This window comes from Balearica regulorum, chromosome 1 (genome assembly GCF_011004875.1).
Source record: "Balearica regulorum gibbericeps isolate bBalReg1 chromosome 1, bBalReg1.pri, whole genome shotgun sequence".
Classification (NCBI taxonomy): Eukaryota; Metazoa; Chordata; class Aves; order Gruiformes; family Gruidae; genus Balearica; species Balearica regulorum.
The window spans coordinates 117,713,523-117,738,374 of record NC_046184.1 but is presented as its reverse complement, the minus strand read 5'-3'; the positions used below and the strand labels follow the sequence as shown (position 1 = coordinate 117,738,374).

At 40.8% G+C, this 24,852-nt stretch overlaps 1 protein-coding gene across 3 annotated transcripts; it reads right to left on the bottom strand.

The window, feature by feature from the left end:
* Positions 1-1,737: 1,737 nt before the first annotated feature.
* CHAF1B (chromatin assembly factor 1 subunit B) lies at positions 1,738-22,049 on the bottom strand. Of its 3 annotated transcripts, none has more exons than XM_075771681.1 (14): positions 21,964-22,049; positions 20,980-21,110; positions 16,505-16,637; positions 15,641-15,758; positions 13,953-14,056; positions 11,642-11,738; positions 9,898-9,982; positions 8,786-8,879; positions 8,091-8,160; positions 7,903-7,994; positions 6,248-6,410; positions 4,677-5,099; positions 2,819-2,910; positions 1,738-2,308 (listed from the first exon to the last, which is right to left on the bottom strand). In XM_075771681.1, exons 2-14 carry the CDS (start codon positions 21,103-21,105, stop codon positions 2,187-2,189), a joined length of 1,719 nt encoding a protein of 572 aa, XP_075627796.1. In that variant the 5' UTR covers positions 21,106-21,110; positions 21,964-22,049; the 3' UTR covers positions 1,738-2,186. The 3 variants fall into 3 exon arrangements, with proteins under 3 accessions (XP_075627796.1, XP_075627805.1, XP_075627813.1); XM_075771690.1 differs by having other exon boundaries at positions 21,846-21,973; XM_075771698.1 differs by having other exon boundaries at positions 2,071-2,308; positions 2,819-2,907.
* Between the last annotated feature and the right edge of the window lie 2,803 nt (positions 22,050-24,852).

The window sequence follows — 24,852 nt, the reverse complement described above, 5'->3', positions numbered from 1 at the left end:
CTGACAGAGATCATGATGTGAAAATAGTCTCCAAATGGCAGCAGTGAAAGCCACATTAACTTCACAGCTCCAATTAGATTGTAAGGCAGCGTGAAAATAAGCTGAGCAACCATACAAACAAATGTGGATGTCACCTGAATGGTTATGGTATGAAATAAAGATGAATACTCTGGCAATTAACTGCAGCTGAAGACCAGAGAGACCAGGTATGCCAAGAACACTAAAATAATATACCCAACCTACTAGTTTTCAAGAGAGAGAGTAGTAGTTTACATTGAAATACAAAAAAATCCCAAACCAAAACACCAACAAAAAAGGAAAGATTTAAAAATACCTATCAGGATAGCTTTACAATTAGCATTTAAAAGTTTTAAGTTTGAATGCCAAGGATCCTTTGCAGTGCACAAAACACTGCAGTACTGTATTAAGTGGGTCACTGTCCCACAGAAAGATGAAATACCAGTATTCTTACAGCTCAAACTGGACAAAACAGAAAATAGCAAGTCCAGCAGTGCATGTTAGTTACAAATATCTGCTTCAGCTATCAATTCGGGTATCCCTACAAACTTTTTGGGAAAAAAATCAGGTTTAGGTGTGGCTTTGCTTGGTAATTAAGTCTTTATATTCCTCACTAGAAGAAAACCCAGGTTTGGGTAAGTCTAATGAAGCTCCATCCTCATCGCAGTGGTTGAAAGCAAAGATAGTTATTTTCCTACAAGTCTTTGCTTATTCATTTCTGTTGAAATTTAATTGTAGGCAACATACTTCATTTGCCTGAAACACTGACATAGGTATTTGTTAATATTTCCTATGAAATTTTTATGAATCACTTCTGAAACATTTGTATTTCTGCTTTTCTGCAGCATTAGTCCACTTTCTTAGAAACTGAGAGAAACCAATTATTAGACACCTTAAAAACAACCAAATCCAGGGAAGAAAATAGTCAAAGAGTTTTAATATGAATTGCAGCTTTCCCCTCCTGTGTGTTGTGGAACTTCAAATGATAGAATAGCCTAAATCATGAAGGAAAATTCTATTTAAAACTTCTACAAGCTATCATCACCTAGAACACATTTTAAGAATTATCTTACTTTTTAAAATCAAGTCTATGATGTTAAACAAAATGAAGTGGACGAGCTCAGAATATTGTAAAGCATTCTACTTCTGGAGGCTAAGTCTGCACACCATAGCAAATCTAGTGTAGTGATTTTCAAATGTTTTGGTCTTATTGTTTTCAAACTGCACATCTTAATTCAATTATTAAATGCTAAATGCTTAGTGCAAGTATTAAATGCTAAGAAAAAATGAACTTTTAGAAGTTTAATATACACTGGATTTATATTATTGGCTAAGAGAGTTAAGATTTGGGAAAAAAAAAAGGGAGGAAACTTCTTATGTATACGCTCAAATCCTACTGCATATGCTTAAATCTCATGTCTACATTTTTTTCTTCCAATACAGAAAGTAAACAATTACGAACTTTCTTCCACTGTTTAATGCTTATAACAGGTCTTCAGAGGGTTTCTTCCTTTTGCTTTCTTGTTTCTTGCAGTTACAAGTTCTGCTTTGTGTTTCAATCATATGAATCATAGTGTATGCTGCTGCATTCAGAGCATTGGAATATCAGTTTCCATTACACATGGACTGGAGAGCATGAATTATTTTGCCCATTGCTAAACATGTAAGCCCAGATGCTTGATTGAAACTGTTTCTTTTTTGGGGGGGGGGGGGGGGGGGGGGGGAGGCAGGGCTTAAACCACATCTAATCATTATGAATGCATTTAAGTCCACAGAAATTCTACTCTTTTGCCAGACAGGTTACTGGAAGACATAATACTTTATAAACATCACCTTAGGGACTTCAGTGGAGACTCTTAGGTTACTGTATGGCTTTTCAGTACCCAGATTTCCCCAATTTCCTTAAGCTTGGCTTTTCTTGAAGAATGCTGTCTTCAAGAAGTAGAAACACACTTAGAAGTCACTTCCCAACTATTTTCTCTTTTGCAAAGCTATGTTCCTGAAACCTGTGTCTTCTACCGCCAGTTTCTTTCTTCACAGCACTACATCAAATATGCACACGGTACTTTAATCAGGAATTGAGGATTTAACATTTGCAAAAAGAAATGCACTCTCAGATATGGCTGCATCGCCTTCAGACTGTGAAGAGTCTACTAAAAGCTCAGCCTTTATTTGTTTGAATCACAGCCGGTCTGATCTTCAGCAGATGTGGAAAGAGGCACTTCCTCAGTTCTAGGACGTTTCGAAGCTGGGGGATTTTGAAGACTGTCATCAGATGGTAATGGCCTCTCTGAAACAGGCAGAGAGGAAAAACATTTAAGATAAGTAAATCCAGATTAAGAAAAATAAATTACTTTGCTGAATTCACAACCAATGCAGCACTCACCAAAAAAACCCCCAACCAACCAACCCTGGTTTGAGAGAGTCCAGCATTTCAAAGAACAACGTGCTGAAAGTGCAAGGGTCTTTAAAACTCACCTGTAGGACCTGGAGAACATTACATTCAAGTGAATTTACTCTTCTTGGTTTCAGTGTCAGCTAAGCTAATGCACCCATTATTATAAAAACTGTAGTGATACATTGCCACATAAGCAGCTGCCCAAGAGCAACTGCAGTGAGAATACATTTCATATTGTCAAAAGCACCTTTCAAACACACCAAGACAATGAAGCTTTAGAATCTGCAACTAGGTTTAGGTTTGTGCTTGTATTATAAGTTTATAGCTTACAACAGAAGTCTCTAATGGAACGAGCTGACTGGCAAAAGACTTTGCAGGATATTAATAACCACAAAAGCTTACCATGTTCCTGTTCTGAGGAAGGAGATATAGGAACCGTATCTGTATATGCAGAGGTTGGCGTATCTGGCTTCCGTGGAATCAAGTTTATTCTCCTTTAAAAGACCAGAAACAGTTCAATTGCTTTAAACCCATCAATTCCACAAAAACTTTAGTTAAAGATTTACTTCAGATAGAATCAGTTATATTTAAATGTAGTTTAGACATATTTTATTATGCATTTTTCCTTCTTGTTACACGTTGAATAGAGCATTTTTTAGCAGTACTTTAAATCCCACTAGTAAGTACTTTTACATACGTTTTATGTGTCACAATGCTTCATATTCACCTTCAGAGCGTAGTCAAATATTTTAAAATTAAGACTGGCTGCACTTACTATTCCCTAGCCCTGTCCATGTTAACACTTTAGATTCATAAAAATCTAGGGAAGTCTTTAGCCTGCTGAGGTCCACTAACAATTACTGTAAATCTATTTTCTTCTGCTAAATTTCTTCTGGGTGGTACTTAAAAATTAAGCACTAAAGCAGCAGAGGACTGAACCATTTAAAAAAAAAAAAAAGTCTTACAAGTAGCACCATGCATGCTATTACAAGATGACAGTCATGGCATAATCAGTTGATATAATTAAATATAGTCTCTCTCAAAAATAAAAGGATTAATTAGCTCCATCAGTCACCGCACCCTCCAGGCAAAAGTCACTTTCAAATAGAATCACAGAATCACAGAATGGTTTGGGTTGGAAGGGACCTCAAAGATCATCTAGTCCCAATCCCCCTGCCATGGGCAGGGACACCCTCCACTAGACCAGGTTGCCCAAAGCCCCATCCAGCCTGGCCTTGAACACTGCCAGGGATGGGGCCTTCACAACCTCTCTGGGCAACCTGTTCCAGTGCCTCACCACCCTCACAGTAAAGAATTTCTTTCTAACACCTAATCTAAATTGACCTTCCTTCAGCTTAAACCCATTACCCCTTGTCCTGTCACTACACTCCCTGATAAACAGTCCCTCTCCAGCTTTCCTGTAGGTCCCCTTCAGATACTGGTAAGCCGCAAATACCTACAACCCTTTCACTTGTTAGTTCCAGTACATATGAAGATCGGTGCATAGAAAGCCATCACCTCCAAGATTTTTCTTTGTGGTTGTTGATGAAATCCACTATCTTGCTTTCTCGTTCCCCACTTCCTCCCTAGCTACCTACTAATTAAAATACTCCTATGAGAAGTTATAATAATCTCCTTTAATTCTACAATAGCCTTGTTTTGCTGACAAGGTCTAGATCTCATAATTGCATGGCTGTCTCCTTCCCATTGCACAACAGCTCAGGCTCTTATATTGCAGGCCGTTTGACACAATATGACAATCAATACATGGATTACAGGCAATTTCTAAAAACCCAGATCTTCACCTTAGGAAAAAACCTCAATCAACACATTAAGTCCCACACCCACAACTATGCACACTGAGGGTCTACCTAGACTTGCATTTTTCTTAAAATACTTCTTGTCACAAGAATCTTTAAGTAGTTCTTGTCCGCTGAAAGCTTCGGGTACCATCCATCCTTGTACAGAAAATGAGACTTGAAGACAGACACCTGTTGCTGCCATATGGACAAGGTCAGGTTAACTTTGCTACTGTCTCACATTTCAGACAGAAATACAAAAGCTGTACATTTAGAATTCAGGAGACACTTTGACCTTTCACTTGCAGTACACCTGGAACAAAAAGTTCCATGTCAAGGCAGCTACCACCAAGACACAAGGCTGGGAATTTACGTCTAAACCTCAACCCTTTAAATGTAGCACAAGCACAGCTTGTCTTGGCCTTCATATTTATGACTGGAAACGGCAATATAAATCTCACCTTGGCGTCTTGCTCCATGCTTGTAAAGTGTTGAGAGTAATCCTCCTGGGCTGGCTTACTTTAGTGCTCTGGCTGGCTGGCTGGCTGATTTTCCTCTCATCTGAGGATGAGACTGGAACATTTTTTATGCCAACAGGTGTGGAAGGCAAGTCCTTACTGGCAGCTGTGGGTGTTCTAGGCTGCAGGGCTGGAGTGCTGGGATCAGTGACCCTGCCGGGAGGAGTCCCCTCTGTCAGCCGAGAGCCTGGGGAAATGACTTTGTGTGACTGGCTTTTTTTCACTTTCTTCTCTGTTGCACCTGAAGTCCTGACACTTATCTGTGGCTTCTCCTTCAGTGGTATCCCCAGTTCATCCTTCTCAAAGGTAACAAACGAACAGTATCCATCCATGGAAGAAATAGCAAGAAAGGCTCCATCGCTGGACCTATTTGTGATTATTTTTTTTCCAATAAGAGTAAAGTTTAGAACTTTTCAACCGTCTCTCCCCCATCCATAACGCATGCTGTACTTGTCTTTTTCCCCTCCCTTCCCCAAGTACATGTATACATTTAAATAAAACTGCAGTCAAGTGAAAGACATCCAATTCAAATGAACAAAAGATCTTCAATTCTGGCATCTGATTTAATCTTTCTGGTAGTGTCTGTGATCACCTGTAATATGCTGCTGCCAGCACCTGCATATGTTTGAGCTGGCACAAAGTATGGTTCAATTGCAGGTACACAAATCTTCAGCTACAGTTTCTGAAACATTGCTGAACTCTTCTCATTCAGACCAGCAGAGCAGTTCAAGCTCTTTGGCTGCACTCCTTGTGTTAAGTAGAGGAAATGCTCAGAATCACTGTGGTGCTCACCTGAATGGGCCCTCCATGCTCATTTCACCAAGTAATATCTATCACTGATTAAAACCACTTGATTTTCTACTCTTTTCCACTCTTTTCCTCCTGGCACACAATGGTTTTCACAGTGTCTGAGCATCAATTAACAGTTCTGAAAAAGATGCCTCCATGTAGTCCTCAGCCTAGGTATACTGGCTAGAAAGGCACGAGAGAAGAAGCCCTGTCCAGCAGAGCGGTCTGTCCTGACTTCAAGACTTGGGTTCAGTTTGCAGCTCCAGTTCTGACTCCCCACATCAAGTCAGATAAATTACTTAGTCCCATACATGAAGAACCACTAAGCAGAATTGCACAGATAAAGCAGAATTTGGCCAGGATACAGACACCTGAACTCAGAGAGATGACTTCCAAAGCTTCCAAATAACTTCATTATTACTAGTTATACTGCCTGAACAATGAATACTTTTCATGGGCACCCAGGACATTAGCTTTCATAAAAATATCCATCTGCTTGTCCTCAAGGTGCTTGCACCTTGGTTCCCAACCAGTAAAAGAACCATAATTCTCCCGTTTACAGGGCAAAATAGAGGCTGCTTGCTGTTCAGACACTGCAATGACAGTGACCGCATGTGTCATGAACAAAACATAAAAATAAAGCAAGACACAAGACGTGCAGAACTTCAACATATAAAAAGGACATTTCCATCACAACAAATCTTAACAATATAATAATTACCTACCACGAAATGTCACTCAGGGTGTGATAATGTATGTTAGACACGTAACCAAAGGGGAAGGACTGCTCAGTATCATAAAAAAGCACAGAATCTTCTGAAGCAACAGCAAACACCAATCGATAGGGCATATTAAAGAGAGCAGGAGCTGATTTCTGACTGATTTCATCTAGAATGCAAAGAAATTAACACATTGAGAATTCTCTCTTGTATTCATTACAAGATAGCAACTGCACTAGCTTAGTTGTGAATCTAAATAAAGATTTCATTTTTAATCAGTATCAAGATAACAGCTGAGAAGATAGCAATTCTAAAAAATGTAAAGTTTAATGTCAAGCACTAACATTTCTGTCGCCTGAAGTTTGTCCTCTATTGTCTTAGCTTAAGACAAAGATATTGGCAGAAGTTTCGTCCATCTGGATCGCTATTATTTTGCTTTGTAAAGTTTGTCATACTTTTTCCAATTGAAATTTTTCCGCATATTTATATGCGCTTTAGTATAAAGGTCCAAACACACACACCTTAGGGTATAATGTAAATCAAGGTCATGATAAATTTCTGCCTATTTGTATATTCAGAGTTATATTCTGTATGACTCAGTCAAAACAACGGATTTAGCTCTATTTGTGTTATCTTGGGTTCAGCTCCAAGCCAGTCTTTTCCACGCAACATTAGTTCTCTGTAAGGCCAAATTATTCCAACTTCCACTGGAAGCTGAGTGCTAGCTAGCTGCTTTCAGAAATTCCTAGTATATAGAGCTCCCATTCTCTATGATGCTTATGGAAGCTATGCACTGAAACAGGCTGTTAACATTAACATAATGTAAGGTACTCACATCTACAGATTTCTAGACTACCATAGATTTTCACTTTTCTGGGTGTATGTTGCAGAAACTGAACACTCTGTTTAGAGGAGCTACGAAGACCAAGAGCAGACACTCATCTCCTTACTTTGCAACACATCATTTCAAGGGATTTAAAGATTATGATGAAAATACAGAACACAACAACAGGTAATCTCTAAATCCTGTAAGCAATACTACAAACTGACCCTCTGAAAATGGAGCAAAGCTCTGCCTTTTCACCAGAGTAAGACTGCTCTTCTTAAAATATAAACACTCCTGGACCCACTGGGCTCACAATAAAGCTGGATTTCAATCTCCAGGTAAGTTCTCATGCAACTTCATACAATCCTTTCTTCAACTCAGAACTCCTGTTCTGGCCAGTAACACCAGCACTGCTTCAGGTTTGGCTTTCTTGAATAAACATAAATGGTTGTTGCAAACTACACCAACTCTCTGGTGCTTCTGTGATGTGGGTAGTTGAGATTAACAGAAAATATTTCATTCGGTCGCTCCTTCAGTGCTAAGCCAAGTTATTGACTTTCACTCACACAAAATGGTGAAAAGTTAAAGAAAAATATTAAACCGTGTTTCTGTAGTCTAAGAACCCAAGTAAGAACATTTATCCACTATATCAAAAGCTACTCACAAGGTACTTAAGGTGAATTCATGGTCTTAGAATCAGGAAACAGCTTCTAAGATGTGGTACAAAACTATCTTAACAGAATGTTAAAAGGCTGAGGCATAAAACAGTAAACAGCCACACTGGCCTTTTCACATATTTGCTGTAAAATCATACTCCCTGAAGGATTTACAGTACCTTTATTAAATGCTCGTCTCAACTCAAAGTAGACTGGGCAGCAGCGAACAGCAAGAGTTGCCTTTCCAGGACATGGCAGGTGACCCACGGGCCTTTTATAAAGAATCAGTATTACAGAAAACAGCATTTCACGTTTGTTTGGTTTTTTTTTTTTAATAAAAAGATATTTTGATCTTATTAAACCTTACCTTTTAAGATTGTTTCTGGAGAAAACATACGTGGTGTTTGTTACATTTTCTCCTGATTCAACACAGCCAGCTGCAAAAATAAAGGTTAAAACATTACTCATCAGCTCAAAAAGGTACTGAGTACACACTTTATGTCCATAAACATTCTGCTTGGGAATTAGGCTTGTCAGTTGGGCAAGAGCTGTGCAACCTGAACACAACTTTAAAAGGCATCCCAAATATTTATTTAGTGCTGGTTTTGTTTCCTTTATACACTTCCCCTAAAAGCTCCTTTTTGATGTTGCCAGACATCTATAAAAGCAGTGCTTATATGGGCAAACTGATCCCCTCCTTGCAATGTTTTTTTTACTATAACTGCAGAACGTTCTTAAGAAAGGATACAAACAAAGAGTGACCAGTCAAAAGAACCACTTATTAGTCTTCATTTTTATTTTAACAGAGCTGTATTGTTGCAGTTTACATGCTTCGGTTCAGAAAAATGCCATAGATATTATTTTTATCACAGGATAAAGTTGATGTTCTGGACTGCTAACGGAAGAGTATTGTGGAGTCTCTATTTTCTTCAACAGGAACAATGCGGAATGGCATAATTAAGATAAATAAGCATCCCCTAGCAGTCTGAAGGCAATCTTGATGCACATTCAAACTACAGCATTATAAATACAATGGAAGTTACAGTACATGTTCTCACATACCTGGAGTGAGTAAATAGGAGCCATCAGGAGTAAAACTGAGCCTGCGGAAAAATGACTTCATGCTGTCATCATGAAACATCCGATAGCTCCTAGCCTGTAACATTGAAAATATGATTGTATAAAGTGCCAAGAACACGTCAGCTGGCCTTCAAGTGAGAAAAACCATTCAGTTGTACAATCCAACCTGATGGAATTTTTAAAATAAAAGATAAATGTTTTAAAAACCACGGCTCCTTCAAACTCACTTTCTCCCGTGCTATAAATTCTTCACAGCTAAGAAAAATAGTCCTTGATCCCTCTTCAGCTACTAATCAAAATTCTCTAAGAGCAGTCACATTAGACCAGTAATCAAAAAAAATAGTCATAACCTGGAGAACAACATTATTTAACAGTCAACGTAAAAGCCTGTTCCTTAGGCATTTAATTTTAACTCTAGTATTAGAGGTTTAAAGAGAACTTCTATAATGGCAAAACATCCTCTCCCAAGCCTGTTCTTTAGTGTCTATAAAACTGTTATGAATGTTTTCACAAAAAAAGAAAATTAATAGAAGGAATTAAAAAGGTTATAGCCAGCTTGGAGGTGTTATTTTACTATCACTTAGAACTGTTTTGGGGGAAAAAGCTCTTTGTTTTCCCCTCTTAGGGTTAGAGAGATTTTCCTAAATTTTCACGAATACATATTTTTCCTAAAAATCAATTACCTTTTTGAAAATTTCAGGCTGTTGACTTTAAAATATTATTGCTATATCATACCCACTAATAAACTTAGAGCTACCGACAGTCACATTTGAAGTTTTTCCTATTAAGAATTCACTATGCATACTAATTTTTCCACACTATTTTTAACATTTACAACCAAAGACATGGTGTTACTACTTTAATCAGCTGAACTTGCAAGTGTTCTTTCTTAGTAATTTCTGTAATGTTTGAGGAAACCTGAAGCAGTCTCTATTTACAAAATGCAAAGGTAAGAGAGAGACAAAAATACTTGATATATGGATTACTTCGATGGAAAATACTTACCCTTTTGGTTGCACAGAATAGCATAGAACAACTCATATAAAATAGCACCCAGCACATTCTCCAGTATCATTAGTAACAGAACAACGTACCTCTCCTTCAGCTCCTGATCCGGATGGCATCTTGGTAACATTGAATGCTACACGCTTGGTTTGTGTGTTGTATACCCGCAGGACCCTACATGGTGGGGAGCACAGTTAGCTATGAACAGCTTCCTTTCACCCCAAGTTTCACACAGTGCTACAGCACCTCACTTCCCAGTCAGGACTGCCAAATATAAATGACAATCACACGTGAATTATAACTCTGTTCATGAGAGACCACCAGTTGCACATGTTTTGATGGCTAAATAACCAATGCATCATTGGCAACTATTTGACTCGGTAAGGTTTGTGAAGTATCAGAATAAGCATTCGTGGAGGAATGATGGAATGAGTGGACAGTGAATGGCCATGCCATTCCTACCTTTGCTGTAGTAGCCATTATGTTCCCGTGGAGTGGGAGCTCAACTCAAAGACAATTAGCTACACCTCTATGCTTCAGTTTCCTTTGGAATAAATGAAAACTGGAGTACGTCTCTGTACAGAACGTTTGAACTCCCCTGACTTCATCTCACTAAAACTAGCCTAAGCAAATCCAACTGCTCGTCCCACCACCCTCTCCTTTCTGCCAGTTCTGACCTTCACTGAGTTATGTTGGTTCGTTAGGCTGGCAGAAAACCAACCTAACATAAAAAAACCCAGACAGCTTTCTGCTAATTTAATGTGCTGAAACAGCTCCACAAAGAGTCCTGGACAGAGCTAGCAAGAGAACATAGAAGGCGAGGCTGTGGCAGACAGCTTGAGACAGTTACAGAACTACTGGCTCTGGGTGTCACACAGCTAAGCTGCTCTGCCAAAAGGGGGAAGGGGTCTCCCCACCCCGGGCTGACGAGTGCTCAGTTGAGTTGCCAGTGGCAACTGGCCTGGCTCCTGTTAGACCCCCGCTGAGCTGATGCTATTCAGAAAAGTGTCTGAAACCTGAGGGGGTGGGAGATCTCCCCTCTTCAGGTTAGCTCATGGCCTTGCTTGCGACTTCACTCTGAGATAAACTTGTGCATCATTCCATTACTTCTGTTTCACTGCTGTTCATTTTAAAGGCAGAAAAATCTCACATAACTGATTATCAGAAGACAGAGGCTCATAATGATCTAGTCACCATTAACTTGTCATTTTTCTGAGCCTGCTACAAATCTTAAATCAAAACTACTTTTCCACTATTACAGCAATTTTCTTTGCAGCGGGTGCCAGATGACATGCATTTATTAGCCAACTGCAAAACCCTTCAGAGCAGCACACATGCCCTAAACAGTTTAAGCTCAACTCAAAGTTCTGACAAGGGCCAAGTTTATGAAGTGTGTGTTTTATTTTCCCAATGACATCACTTACAAAACTGTTGGCGAGGGAGGGAGCAAGAGGGCAAAAGAAAGATATCAGTGGAAAAACTTTTTAACTGATTTCTTCATCTGTTCATGCTTTTCTGTCAAACGACAAGGATGAACTTACTAGCTCATTAACAATCAGAGAATGCAGTGCTCTCCTAAGATGTACTTAGTATCTCTAATAACCAATACCATGAAAACTTATTTCCTGAAGAAAAATTTCTACACAATTTTATGAAACCTTATTTGCTGCTTGGAGAGGATACTCATAGACTTCAGGAGTCATTTACCACAAGCAAAAGATTAATTAAAGCATAAAATTAAAAGAAAAGTCATGTTTATCCCATATACTTGCTTTTAATTCATCCTCAAGTAAGAAAGAACATTAAGGCAAAACACTTAGACCAACAGCTCACCTATCACAACTCAGAGTGGCAATGTACTGGCCTAGAGGATCCCAGGTTATTCCTTGGACGTAACTCTTATGTTCATTTAATATTGAAACCTTCTGTCCTGAAATTACAAACAGTTTCAAGATTCTAAATTCAAATGTGTTTTAAAACATTTCCTCATTTCAGAAATAGAACAAGACAAAATGTTTCAAAATATTTTTTTAAACACACAAACTGTTAACTTGATAAGAATATCAGAAATCGTTGCTTTGTTTCTAAAGTCTTCACAAGTGCAGTAAATTCTGACATGCCAACTTAGGGCTTGTTCCCTACAAACTAACTCAGATAAGGAGCTTGGCTTAGGCATTAAACATGCAAGATGAGTGTATTCCAAAACCAGAAGTATTTCAAAACCTTTGTGACTTAGAAAATTTTTTGCAGGCAAGTCTAGCTGTTCAACAGCTAACTAAATTTGGCTGAATACTGAGCCAGAAATTCCAGTGTTAAAACATAACTTTCAGCTGGGGCCAGATAGTCAGGCTCTCTTATCTAGGGCTGTATAAACTCACCTACTCTGCTGAGCAGACAGTGAAAAAAAATATACTGCACACATGCTGACTGACACTTACACATGGGCAGCTTTCAGAAACAATTCTACAGCAGTGCTAACTCATGTTCTTCAACAACTTACTCTGACACAAAGATCTCCCAAAGGCATCAGCTCTCTGACCCCACTGATGTTCCACAACCGAATGTCTCAGGTCCAAAGCATCATGATGAGGTAAAGTTACAGATAATCTCATTAAATACTTTGTTTTGAATACTAGGGACAGGGTGCTTTTTTTTTCTTTTAGTATAGGGTTGGTTTATTGCAAAGAAATACTATAAGCTGACAAGTTTCAAAGACAATGGCTCTTCAAAAAGATTACACGAACAGGGTTGAGGCCATGTTGCATAATACCAAAAGTCCTTCTGTTGCAATGTTCGGTCTCAGTGCCCAACAACAGATGCCAGAGTATACCAACAGACCAAACACGTAATGGTATTTCTACAGGATACCCTATAAGCTGCCAACAGTTTGTACCTCAAGGACTCCCTATTGTGATGCACTCTTTGTAGTAAAAAGCCCTATGGATTTTTACTATTAATTTTCTTCCCACCATTTATTTTTTTAAACCATGCAAGCTTTTAAGCTGGGTATTACTGGAAGCTATCCCTGAAACTCCTTCCTTCAATGTATCTACAACTTTAATCACAAAACCGACATTTCCCAGTAATGGCTTCTTACTTCCAACTTACTAGTTGTCTCTCTCCCTAGAGACCAAATGTCCTCCACAGTATTAAATGCATGCTAAAAGAAAGCAGTGAGAATGGAAGACATTACATATAAGTAACATACCAGCTTAAGAGGCCATCTGGCTTTTCTTAGTAATAATTCTAATAGATAACTCCCTTTAAAGTTATTAGAAGCAGCCTGAGATGCAGGAGATGTTTGGTCACAATGCCCCCTACACATATTTATGCTCTGAGTACACACATTCTTAATTGAACATTCATGCATTTATGGTAAAGACTTTCGGAAAGGAGTATATGTGACAGTTTGGACGAGAGAGACCCAAACCAAGAACACAAAAAAAGTCAGCAACAGAACATTTGCATTTTCATATGTGCACGCACTGAAAAATTAACCTGGACTCTTAATTAGACACTAAATATTAGAAATGTGAGATAATGGGTTAACTTTAGAGAAAGTTAAGTACTTCCACATTAAATTGTAAGTGAAAGTAATGATTACACTGCTAACAAAAAAAAATTCAAGCCATTGTAAAGCAACCTAACCTAGCTGGGTACTGCCAGAACTTCTACAGATGGGCCTTTCTTGGCGAATACAAGCAATCCCACTGCAGTGAGATGAACATGAATGGAAGTGTTTTGCTGAATGGAGCCTAAAAAAAGCGTCATGTCTTGCAAAACAGAGCCTGCATGCTACACTCACTTCTTGTTTTTGACCTAGGTAGTTACTTATCTGATACCAGTCAAGTTTTGTTTGTTGGGGCATGACGTGGAATAAGTAATATACAAGATGCTTATGTAGGAGTTTGGGGGAAAAAAATTACGCGAAGTTTACTGCCTGAATACTCCGAGGTCAAGAGACTAAAGTGTAAATTTTGCTGGCCTGAGGGTTATCTTTATATGCTGGGCCTCACTATCCCAGAAGTCTAGCAATTAAGTGGACTGTTCTCTCACAAAAAAAAGATGCTTTCAACTCTTCTGGTAAATACCATAAGACACTTCCATCAGGACTGAAGCCGCAGTTGATAAACATAACATTTACCTTTACTGACATCCCACATTATAGCTGTGTTATCTACAGAAGCAGATGCCATGTAATTTCCATCTGAGGTCCAACAAATATCATACACATCTTCTAAGTGACCTCTAGAAGCCAGAAGAGAGGAAATCAATTAGTAATTTAAAAATTAAAAGCTACTTGTAAACATGAGTTTCGTGCATTTTTAGGTTAAAAAAAAAAATTTAAAATACTCAAAGGCAAATAAAGTATCACTGAAGTAAAATGAACAGCATGAGTTTCAGCTTTTAAAAAAACTTCCATATTCAGAAGGTAGTAGAACGTTTTAAAAAAGCACATCCTACTTCTAACTCAAAATAAGCCTGCCTTTTCAACAGGTCTTTTTTCACAGACAATGCCAACCCAGTGTTTGAAGTAACTTATGAATTTGTACCTAGAGATCTGCAAATGAACATTTCTAGGATTTGTACTAACAGAAAGTAAAACACTACACCAAAGTAATTAGGAAATGTTGCTATTCAAGAAAACTTTTTTGCATATTTATGGGTTTCATAAAAGCAGTAAACAAACATGCACACTCAGCAGAACCACATGAAACACAGAAAATTAAGGTTGATTTACATACAGTAGAACAAACATTGCAAGATACTTATAACCACCTAGAAGGGCTCCATCAAAAACAATTTGTAGTGCTTGTTGTTTGAAGACTTATCATATAGTATCGTAAATTTAATAATAAATATTTGCAACACCAAGTTTAGGGAAGGGGGATTAAGTTTGTTTGTTTGCTTTAAGAGATTAACTCTAATGTTCCTAAAGAATCACACTGGTTCTTCATGCAATCCCATTAGCAGTTTTGAAACTGTTCTCACATAAACCTCGGCAGTTGCAAGGAATGTATCAGTTAAGGATAGCAGTTATTTAGTTTTTGTAAACAAATGTAAATTCTTAATGATTTTATTAGTATAGACACACAAAGACTAAAACTTTTAGCAGACACTACACAGAAAGTAAGGCAGAGTTACATATATTGATCGTCCAAAATGCATTTCAGAGTCCAGAACCACTAATTTCTTTCAGACTTGAACTGAGAGCGAGAACAGAACAATGTTTTATTCCAACTGCCAGCAGTGGTTTGATACCTTAGCCACTGTCAGCTAATAGTTACTTAGTCTTAGCAGGCACAGCATATATTTTATTAGTCATTGTACACTTGAAACAAAAGCTGTGTAATACAGTAGATTTTCAACTACTGAAGTGAACTAGTTGAAAAAGATTGGTTGAGCCTCATAGCTATCATTGGGCAAAACCGCACGAATTGTTTAATCTACTGACGCTTTTCTGCTTTAACAATGATCAAAATTTCCACTATAAAGGTAGTAAATAAAACTTCACATTGACTTTATGTATCTCTATGCTAAGCTTTAAGTGACTGCAAATCTCAGGAACCAATTTCAGAGTACATCAGTTATGCCACATAAATGCTAAATCTTCTGCCTTAACAGAAGATGTAGGTTGGCACTGTATTAAAAAAAAAAACAACCCCACCAACAAAACATTAAAGACAATAAAAGGATGAATATTAGAGCAAGCAAATTTTAGAGAGCATGGACGTTCAAGTTACACTGAACAGAAGACTGTACCAAATGATAAAAGTCACTGGGGAATTAAAAACACTGGACAGAAAACAAACTCATAAAATATTAAGCTACCTTAAAGTTTTAACAACTGTCCAGTTCTCCTTGTTGAGCTGAGCTTCATCTTCATCCTGAAAAACTAATGGTTCTGATTCTTTGCTATCATTCAGCTTCCACAATAAAATAACAGCATCTGTAGGAGAAATAGTATAAAGTTTCTTCCCCACTCACTGTTTTGTTAATGCATTGCATTCAGTTCAACACTACAATTATCTCGCATAAGACACATGAAAAGCAGTTCTTATGTTGTGGTGGGGAGGAGTAGGTGCTAGACTGCTTTAGCTTCCAGTGTGAGCTACTGATTTTAATCAATGTCTTTTTTTATTATTATTATTTAATTATTTAAAAAAAAAAAAAAAGATTAAGATTTCCAGGTGTTAGATGAGAGTTAAGTACTTAACTTTCAATCTGCTTTTGATTAGAGCTGGCTATGGTTCTGCGCTTTGGGCTTTTTAAAAATCTTCCACTAAGGTAACACTTCGTTCTGTCTCACAGAGCACACGCCTGTCTAATGCTGTCCTTACTGTGACTGAAAAACCCACATGGCCCTGGACAGACAGGCCTAAATTTACAAATTCTGCCACAGCCTTCCAGTATGATGCTAGGTAACCCATTCAACCTCCCCATCTGGGAAATGGGGATAGCAATTACTTTACCTCTGGAAAACAGAGCCTTTCAGACACCCAGCCAGTGAGAAGCAGTAACTTAGGAACTTCCTCACATGCATTTACTAATTATAATGGCAAGGCATATGTGAGTCTAAAGCTGGAAGTGTTAGAGGGGTATGAACAAGTTCCTATGTTGAGTTTGGGTTTTTTTACCCCTTCACTCACCATATGCATAAACATAGTTTTTTTTAATATTAGCTTCATTACTCACCATCTCCACCAGATGCTAGGATCTCACCACTTGGAGAGAAGCGCACAACATTTACTGCTTTGGTATGGCGGGTGAGGTTGGACAAGAATTCCACAATTGCTTTTCCATCTGGTCCTTTTTCCACTTTCCATATCTAGTTACAAAAGCATTACAGACAGTTTTCAGTTCAACAACGCCAAGCGCAAGTTCAGTTCAACAATCCCAAGCACAACTATAGGCTGGGCGGAGAATGGATTGAAAGCAGCCCTGAGGAGAAAGACCTGGGGGTGTCAGTGGACGAAAAGCTCAACATGAGTTGGTAGCGTGTGCCTGCAGCCCAGAAAGCCAACCGTGTCCTGGGCTGCATCAAAAGAAGCTTCAAGGGAGGTGATTCTCCTCCTCTACTCTGCTCTCATGAGACCCCACCTGGAGTACTGTGTCCAGTTCTGGGGTCCCCAACGTAAGAAGGACATTGAGCTGTTGGAGCGAGTCCAGAGGAGCGCCATGAAGATGACGAGAGGGCTGGAGCACCTCTCCTGTGAGGACAAGCTGAGAGAGTTAGGGTTGTTCAGCCTGGAGAAGAGAAGCTCCAGGGAGACCTTGTAACAGCCTTCTAGTACCTAAAGTGGGCCTACAGAAAAGCTGGAGAGGGACTGTTTACGAGGGCATGGAGTGACAGGACAAGGGGTAATGGGTTTAAGCTGAAGGAGGGTAGGTTTAGATTAGGTATTAGGAAGAAATTCTTTACTGCGAAGGTGGTGAGGCACTGGAACAGGTTGCCCAGAGAGGTTGTGGCTGCCCCCTTCCTGGAAGTGTTTAAGGCCAGGCTGGATGAAGCTTTGGGCTAGCTGGTCTAGTGGAGGGTGTCCCTGCCCATGGCAGGGGGGTTAGAAACGGATGATCTTTGAGGTCCCTTCCAACCGAAACCACTCTAGGATTCTGTGTTGGACAGAGGCAGTTCCAGCCAGCTCCAAGACTATCCTACCACTGGCCAAAGCTCAGCCCATCAATGACACTGGTGGTGCCTCTGTGACAACATATTTAAGAAACGGTAAAAAAAACACTGCGCAGCAGCTGTGAGAGAACAGAAAGAAAAATGCCAGAGTAACACCCCTGCAGTCACAAAGGTCAGTGAAAAAGGAGGGGAGGAGGTGCTTCAGGTGCTGGAGCAGACATTCCCCTGCAGCTTGTGGAGAAGATCATGGTGACACAGGTTGTCCACCTGCAGCTCGTGGAGGACCCCACACCACAGCAGGTGGATGTGCCCTGAAGGAAGCTGCAGCCTGTGGAAAGCCCATGCTGGAACAGGCTTCTGGAAGGAGCTGTGGCCTGTGAAGAGGAGTCTATGCTGGAGCAGGTTTGCTAGTAGGACCTGTGACCTTGTCGGGGACCTATGCTGGAGCAGTCTGTTCCTGAAGGACTGCACCCTGTGGAAGGGACCCACACTGGAGCGGTTCATGAAGAACTGTGGCCCATGGGAAGGATTCATGTTGGAGAATGTTCGTGGAGGACTGTCTCCTGTAGGGGGGACCCCATGCTGGAGCAAGGGAAGAGTGTGATGAATAAGGAGTGGCAGAGACAACATGTGATGAACTGACCACAATCCCCCATCCCCCTGCACCACTTGGGGGTAGGAAGTAGAAGAGTCAGGAGTGAAGTTGAGCCTGGGAGGGAGGGGTGTGGGGTAGCTTTGTTCTTTTCTCACTATCCTACTCTGTTATTAATTGGTAATAAATTAAATTAATTTCCCTAAGTTGAGTCTGTTTGCCATGATAGTAATTAGTAAGTGATCTCCCTGTCCTCATCTTGACCCATGAGCTTTTCCAACACATCTTCTCCCTGTCCTGTTGAGGAGGGGGAGTGATAGAGTGGCTTGGTGGGCACCTAGTGGCTATACAAAGTTAACCCAGCACAAGCTGCAATTATACTGCAGTATTTCTTTTAGTCTGATGAAATATATTACTGAGTATTTCTAATAAATTAAAAAAACCCAACAAACACATCGCATCATTCTCTCTTCCATTCATTGACAACCTCCAGCTTCAATGGGATTTGCAAGTTTTTAAATACAATAATTCAAAAGTATGGAATTACAGTATCTTGTTAACAAATCCATCAACCACAAATACTAACAGTCTGAAAAAAACCCAATTACTACAGGAAAAAATAAAACATATTAGCTCTCTTCAGAAGCCTGAAGACATCGAAGAGTTTTGCAGTATACCCCAAAGGTCAATGGATTTACTGGCTTCAAACAGATTATATGAGCAAGAAATACAATTCCAGTTCCCCACTGATCACAACCAAAGCACTAATACAGTTGCATGATATGGACACTTATCCAGCAATGCTGGCTTAAGGAATTCCCGATCCCACTTGTTTTCCATTTTGCAGGACATAACGATGCTACTCCTACTTATGAACCAGTTCAGCCACGAAAGCAACACTTACGTCCCCACTGTTCTGTCCCTGTATCGTTGGACTAAGGCCACAGATAGTTAAATCCCATTAGGTGTTTCAAATAATCTGCTCTTGGATGCAATTCAGTTCAGAAAAAACCCAACACCAAAAAAACAAACCAAAAAACCCCAACAACCAGGCCTTGATAGGAATATACCAAACAATGAAGCAAGCACCCTGAATAAAGACCTCTGTAATTTTGCCAGCTTTCCCTCCTTATGTCCTCCAAAAGAAGATGTAGCAGCAGTAACTTTATGTCAAAGAACACAAAAAAATTTCTGTCCTTAAAACATGTATATTTATAAATATGACTTAAACATACATTGAGTAACCTATACATACAGCCAAAATCCCTGAAATGCATACACTGTCAGGTAAGAAGTCAATTTGCCAGTAATGAATGGGAAAGTTTAGGCTGCAGTTACTGGAGTAAACCCCTCATTTTTAATGACACTTATCATCTCCAAAAGAAAGAGACATTCCAATCATGCACATATTGCAGCAGTTGCCATTCATAATAATTTGCTAATAAATACATTAATAAATATCGACATATTTCACAAAATACTGCACCGAGGATCCTGAGGAACAAATCTGGATCCAATCCAGGCATTCCAGATTGTAAGTACAGATCTGACCTTACAACTCAAATTCTCTTCTAAAACAGAGCATTTCCCTATTCACAAGAAAATGTGGCAGTAATAAAAAAGAAAACCTTGTTCTCTGCCTGCGTCTATTCCACATGTAGTGAGACCTTACGACAACATTTTTTATTATTTTGCAAATATATCACAGGATGGAAGCCTGACAGAACATAAGCAGGCCCAAAAGATAATTAAAATGCAAAATTACAATGCAAAGACAGACAATTACATGCATAGCAAAAAACCTACATGAATTCTTTGCCCTGGAGCTCATTACTAAGGAGCACAGGGAGGGTCCCACGTTGGAACCCTTCTTTACTGCAGGATGAGTTTGGGGAACTGTCTCAAACTGAAAGGTTAGCAGTAGAGATTTTAGTAAACAGACAAAACCAATTTTTCAGAGGAAATCACCAGACCCTGAGACGGAGGCAACCTACAGGAACTCAAACATGAAATGAACAGCCCAGCAGTGACGGGTGACCTGCTCTGTTTCATTCTCAGCTCCAAAAAACAGAGGATGCAAATGTGTCATTTTTTTCACAAGTGCTCTAATGGTGACCCAAAAGACTCCGACCACTATGTCTACCTTCTATACAGAGAAGCTGTTAAAAGAAAAATAAATTAAAAAATTGAGTCAATGTATTTCTCTGCAAAGGAAATTGTGCCTCACTTGTCCATCGATTTTAAGGAGTTGACTAACATGCAGATAAAAAGAATGTGGTTCACCCAGTGCCCTCAGTTTCCCCAAGGTTTCCAATGAGGGCTGAGGCTTTTAGAGAAACCAAGAGAATGATGGGGACAGTCCTCACATGCATTGAAGATCTGGAAGACAGTAAACAAGTGCCTGATTTTACAAAGGTAAATCTTACAGCCACACCTTTTGGGGCTTGTGCTATTCAACATTTTCATAAGTGAGTCTCAAAAGAATGAGCAACTGATGACCAAAGGTTCCTAACACCAACACAAAATTACTTAGGAGAGCTGCACCTGAAGCTGAGCAGAAAAGGTCTGTAAAAAGATCTCATACTGCCAAGTGACTACATGTAAAACAGCAGATAAAGTTCAACTTTGATGAACATAAAGAAATTAAATCAGTTGTTTCTCACTAACCCACAAGACTGTGCTCTAAATTAGCACTTACTACTCAGGATTATCACCCAGCAGTCAATGCAGGTAATTTTCCAAAAATAAAAGTTCAACAGTCAGCAGCAGTCGAGGACAGTTTGCGAGGGGAACAGTCATTCTGTATACAGCTGTACAATCTTCATGCTCTTTCCCAAAACCATCCGCCACTGGTGTCACGTACCAGCTGATAATCTCATACCTGGGACAACAGGCCATTTCACACTCTGCACATGCTACAAAACCAAAACAAACAGGTCAGAAACCTACCCGAACAGCTGTGTCCACTCCAGCTGAGGCCAGTCGATTGATCTTCCCATCAGGTCCACGCTGGAAGTCTAAACTGTAAACAGGCTCCTTATTATGCCATGCTATTTCACAAGTGATGACCTTCATGTTTACTGAAGAAAACAGAGCAAATAGCAGACAAATTATTGTTTCTTACGACTAAGGCAATCAAAGTTAATGCAGACCTTGCAAGCATCACAGATAGATCCCGTAACAATTTCACCGCAGAAGCTGACAGAAGAATGGTTTAAGGAAGACCATCTTTAAATGCTATAATTTATTATGGCTAAAGTTACTGCCTGGGCCCTGCATGAGAAGGGTAATAAACCCACCTCTCTCAGTTGAATTAAATGTTGTGACAGAAGCGCAGCACAGGGCTACAACCAGCAGTAACCCCGGGGACAGACACCGCAGCTTTTCCCTTTCGTTCTCCGGGAGCACACCGGTGCACCTGCACCCCCTCGGCTGCCCCGGTCCTGCCCTGGCCCAGCTCCTCGCCCCGGGGCGCCCGGCTGGCACAGCGCGCCCCCGGCCAGCCCCGGGATAACGGCTCCTGCAGCACCAGCGAAGCACCGAGAAGCCAAAACAAAAGCAAGGCACGAAGGCCCCGGCGGGGGCAGGAGGAAGGCAGAGGCGCTCCGGGCCACAGCCGCCCCTCGGCCGGGCAGCAGCTCCCTGGGCGGCACCGCTAGCGGGGACCGCTCCCCACAGCCCCCAGGGCCTCGAAAACCGCCGCCCCCGGGGACCGGCGATGCCCGACGCCTGGAGGCGATCAGCCACACGAAACCCAACGCGCTCGCTGGCGACAGCCCCGCAAGCACCGAGGCCGAGTCCCCACCGCTCCCTACCCCGGCTGCCGCCGCGGCTCCTCTCCCCACAGCACAACGGGGCGCCGGCGGCCCCGCCCGCCCCCACTAACGGCCGGGGGGGCCTCGCGCGGGGGGCGGGCGCGCCCCCAGCCCCTACCTGCGGCGCCGCGCGGCCTTGCCGGGCTCCCGCGCGGGCGCGCCTTTCCCGCCCCAGCCCGCCCCGCCCCGCGCCTGCGCGCCGCCGGGGAGCCCCCGGCGTTGCGACAGCGCCCCCTGCCGGAGGCGGGAGCGGCGACGAGGCGCCCTCGGGCAGCGCGGTGGGACCGCGGGCAGCGGGGTCGCTGGGGGAAAAGGCAGTGCTGTATCTGAGATGGTTTTACATTTAGACTGGTCAAAGGGCGACCAATCCCCCCACTTCCCCTTCTTTCAACTGCAAACTTTGCCCTTTGAAACAATAGTGATAAAAATTTACATCCTTAGAAACCGGCTTCTATTTTCCCTCCTTCCCACCACCACCTACGGCTTTGCCGCTCCTCGCCACCTTCCCAATGCCAACGGGAAAAAGAACCACTGGCCATGTCCTTAAAGCCAAGACTTGTACTCGTGAAGAGCTCACCAGTTACTACACTGCCTAACACAACAGGTGAGAACCTTTTCCACACCACCACCCTGCACACCGCCATCTCTTGTCAGTCATCTGTACTAGACAACCAAGTCCTGGTCAGGGAAGAATGGTCTACCTCAGCCTCAAAAAGTGTCACAAAAATAGCTGAAAGAACTCGAGTGTCATGCTGGGGAGCCGAGCAACTGGCTAGGGGTAAGACTGGAGAAGGAGAGCTGACCCTCACCCAAAGAGCGGCCATGACTCCGACCCAACTCCCCAACTCACCCTTGCCTTCCCGTCTGCCGTAGCGCCCCAAAGACAGCAGCTCTCCCACGAGGCCTTGAACACCAGTTTCGTCCCAAATCCCATCACAGTAACAGACTTGTAACTGGGTAACTGCATCCCCCGTGCAAAACCTCCCGTCTAGGGAAGCGCGGCCAGCTGGTCTGGGGCTCAGCGAGGGTGCCCACCGGGGCTGAGGGCGCGCTGGGTCTGCCCAAGTCATCCGCTCAAAACCAGACCAGGACAGCTTTCTCCTAACACCAAATACTTAAAGTAAGTCAGAAACATCAACCATTCTGCATAGTATTTATTTATAAACAAAAACATTGCATTTGATCACATACAAGTTTTGATCCAGCAAACTCAGATTTATATATTGTTTTTTATTTTTTACAAAAAATACATTTTAGCAAGTAAATAAAAAACTTTTCCATTAGTCCACTGTTCTCCATAGTGTAAATTTGCCATTTTTAATAAAGACCTATGCTATATTTTGCCAGTTGTCTATAAGAAATTCAACTAGAGAGTCTGATGAAACATAATAAATAATGATTAAGAAATGGAAAACCACACACCAATAAATGGAAAAATATAAACTTTTTAAAAGTCATACAAACAGTTATATTACAGCCACCTCTTCAAAAAATCAAACATTCAATTTATCCATTATAAAGTACAACAGTACTGCATTATCCTTATTGGCATATTAGAACAGACAGTATCTTAAAATTGAAATACTGTCCCATCGAAAGAAACTGACTGAATATAACTAAAAGGAACATAATCTAATTAAATCAGGACAGTAGCAGTGCAAAAGCCAAAAATATTGGCTTAATAAAAAAAGACACTTCCTAGGAATGACCGTATTGAATGCTGTTTCATGATTTTTTAAAAAAATGTATTTTTTTTTAGAATTTTTTAAAAGCAAGAACCATTTTTCTTGATCTCTGTTTGGATGATAAATACCACCACAGAGTAAAAGGTAGATTTGGTATCTTTGCTGCCTCTCTTCTCATTCCTGAATGACTTCAATAGAAAAACATGCAATTGGCTGAGAATACTGTCACCACTGTAACAGCGATTTCTCTTGGTACCATTTCTTCCACGAAGTTTTCGCATGAGCATTAGAGCATAGAACCTGTAACTTAAGAGTCATAAAACATTTACACAAAAAAAAAAAAAAGGGAGAGAAAGAGGGACTCCCCTATTTTGCTTATAATAAAAGATGTCTAAACTTTAAGATAGCATAAACAAGTTGTATTTGAACATTTTCAGCTTTAGCTCACTTTGTAGTAGTTAACACCACAGATAAGGAAACATGCCTCCTTTTCAAAGTACTTCCATTCAACTAGTTAATCAAGGATTTAGTAGTCCGACTTGTTCGTACTCAGCATGGCACATTCTGACAGGAAGGTAAGTTTTGGAGACGAATCTCAGCACCCTCACGTCAGCCTGAAAGACTCCAAGACAGATTGCATGTTTAATACTGCAACGAGTTGGGGTTTTTTGAGATTATATATAAGCGTTTGTATACATCACAGAACCTCTATGTCAATCCTGTTCAGCACTGGGCTTCCCTGAAAAAAAAAAAAGCCTTCAGGTCTCAAGAGGTGGTGTTTGATGCAGTGCAGAGGTTGCCCAGGGATCCTACCTAGCTTTGGATATGCCACCCCAGCTTGTTCTCTCCAATGGTCCACCAAGATGCTTCCCATTCCACCGGCTGCGTTGGACTTGGAAAAAAAAAAATAGGCAAGAGCTGTGTGCGAAATCTGACCACTGAAGCCATGTACTGGTAGATACCTGGACTTGTGAACCAGCATTGCTGTGTTCAAATGGGAACTACAGGGCAGAACCGAAGATCCCTCTGTGCTCAAATACAGACGGGTTCTTGGACGTAAGAAACAACAATCAAGTAGCAAGGGCGGGACACAAACAGGCATGTGGCTTCCATCACTGAAAAGGCTGAAATATCCTAGCCATAGCTCATGGAATTGTTTATGCTGCAGAACTATGTACATATAATGTTCTTTAGTGACATCAAAAAAATCCAAAAGGGAGTCGAAGACCATCAGTTTTCAGGATAAAACCCTTAAAGATGTTTTCGTCTTTTGTAGTAAAACACAGATATTACCCATATGGCCAAAATTTTCACCTACTAGT

Excerpts from the sequence above, each read along its gene's own strand:
- CHAF1B (XM_075771681.1), bottom strand. The coding sequence starts at position 21,105 with ATGAAGGTCATCACTTGTGAAATAGCATGGCATAATAAGGAGCCTGTT. Across the intron at positions 14,057-15,640 it reads ACAGTTGTTAAAACTTTAAG|AGGTCACTTAGAAGATGTGT; the intron begins GTAGCTTAATAT and ends TCTGGCTTCTAG. Across the intron at positions 8,161-8,785 it reads CTCCTATTTACTCACTCCAG|CTGGCTGTGTTGAATCAGGA; the intron begins GTATGTGAGAAC and ends TTATTTTTGCAG.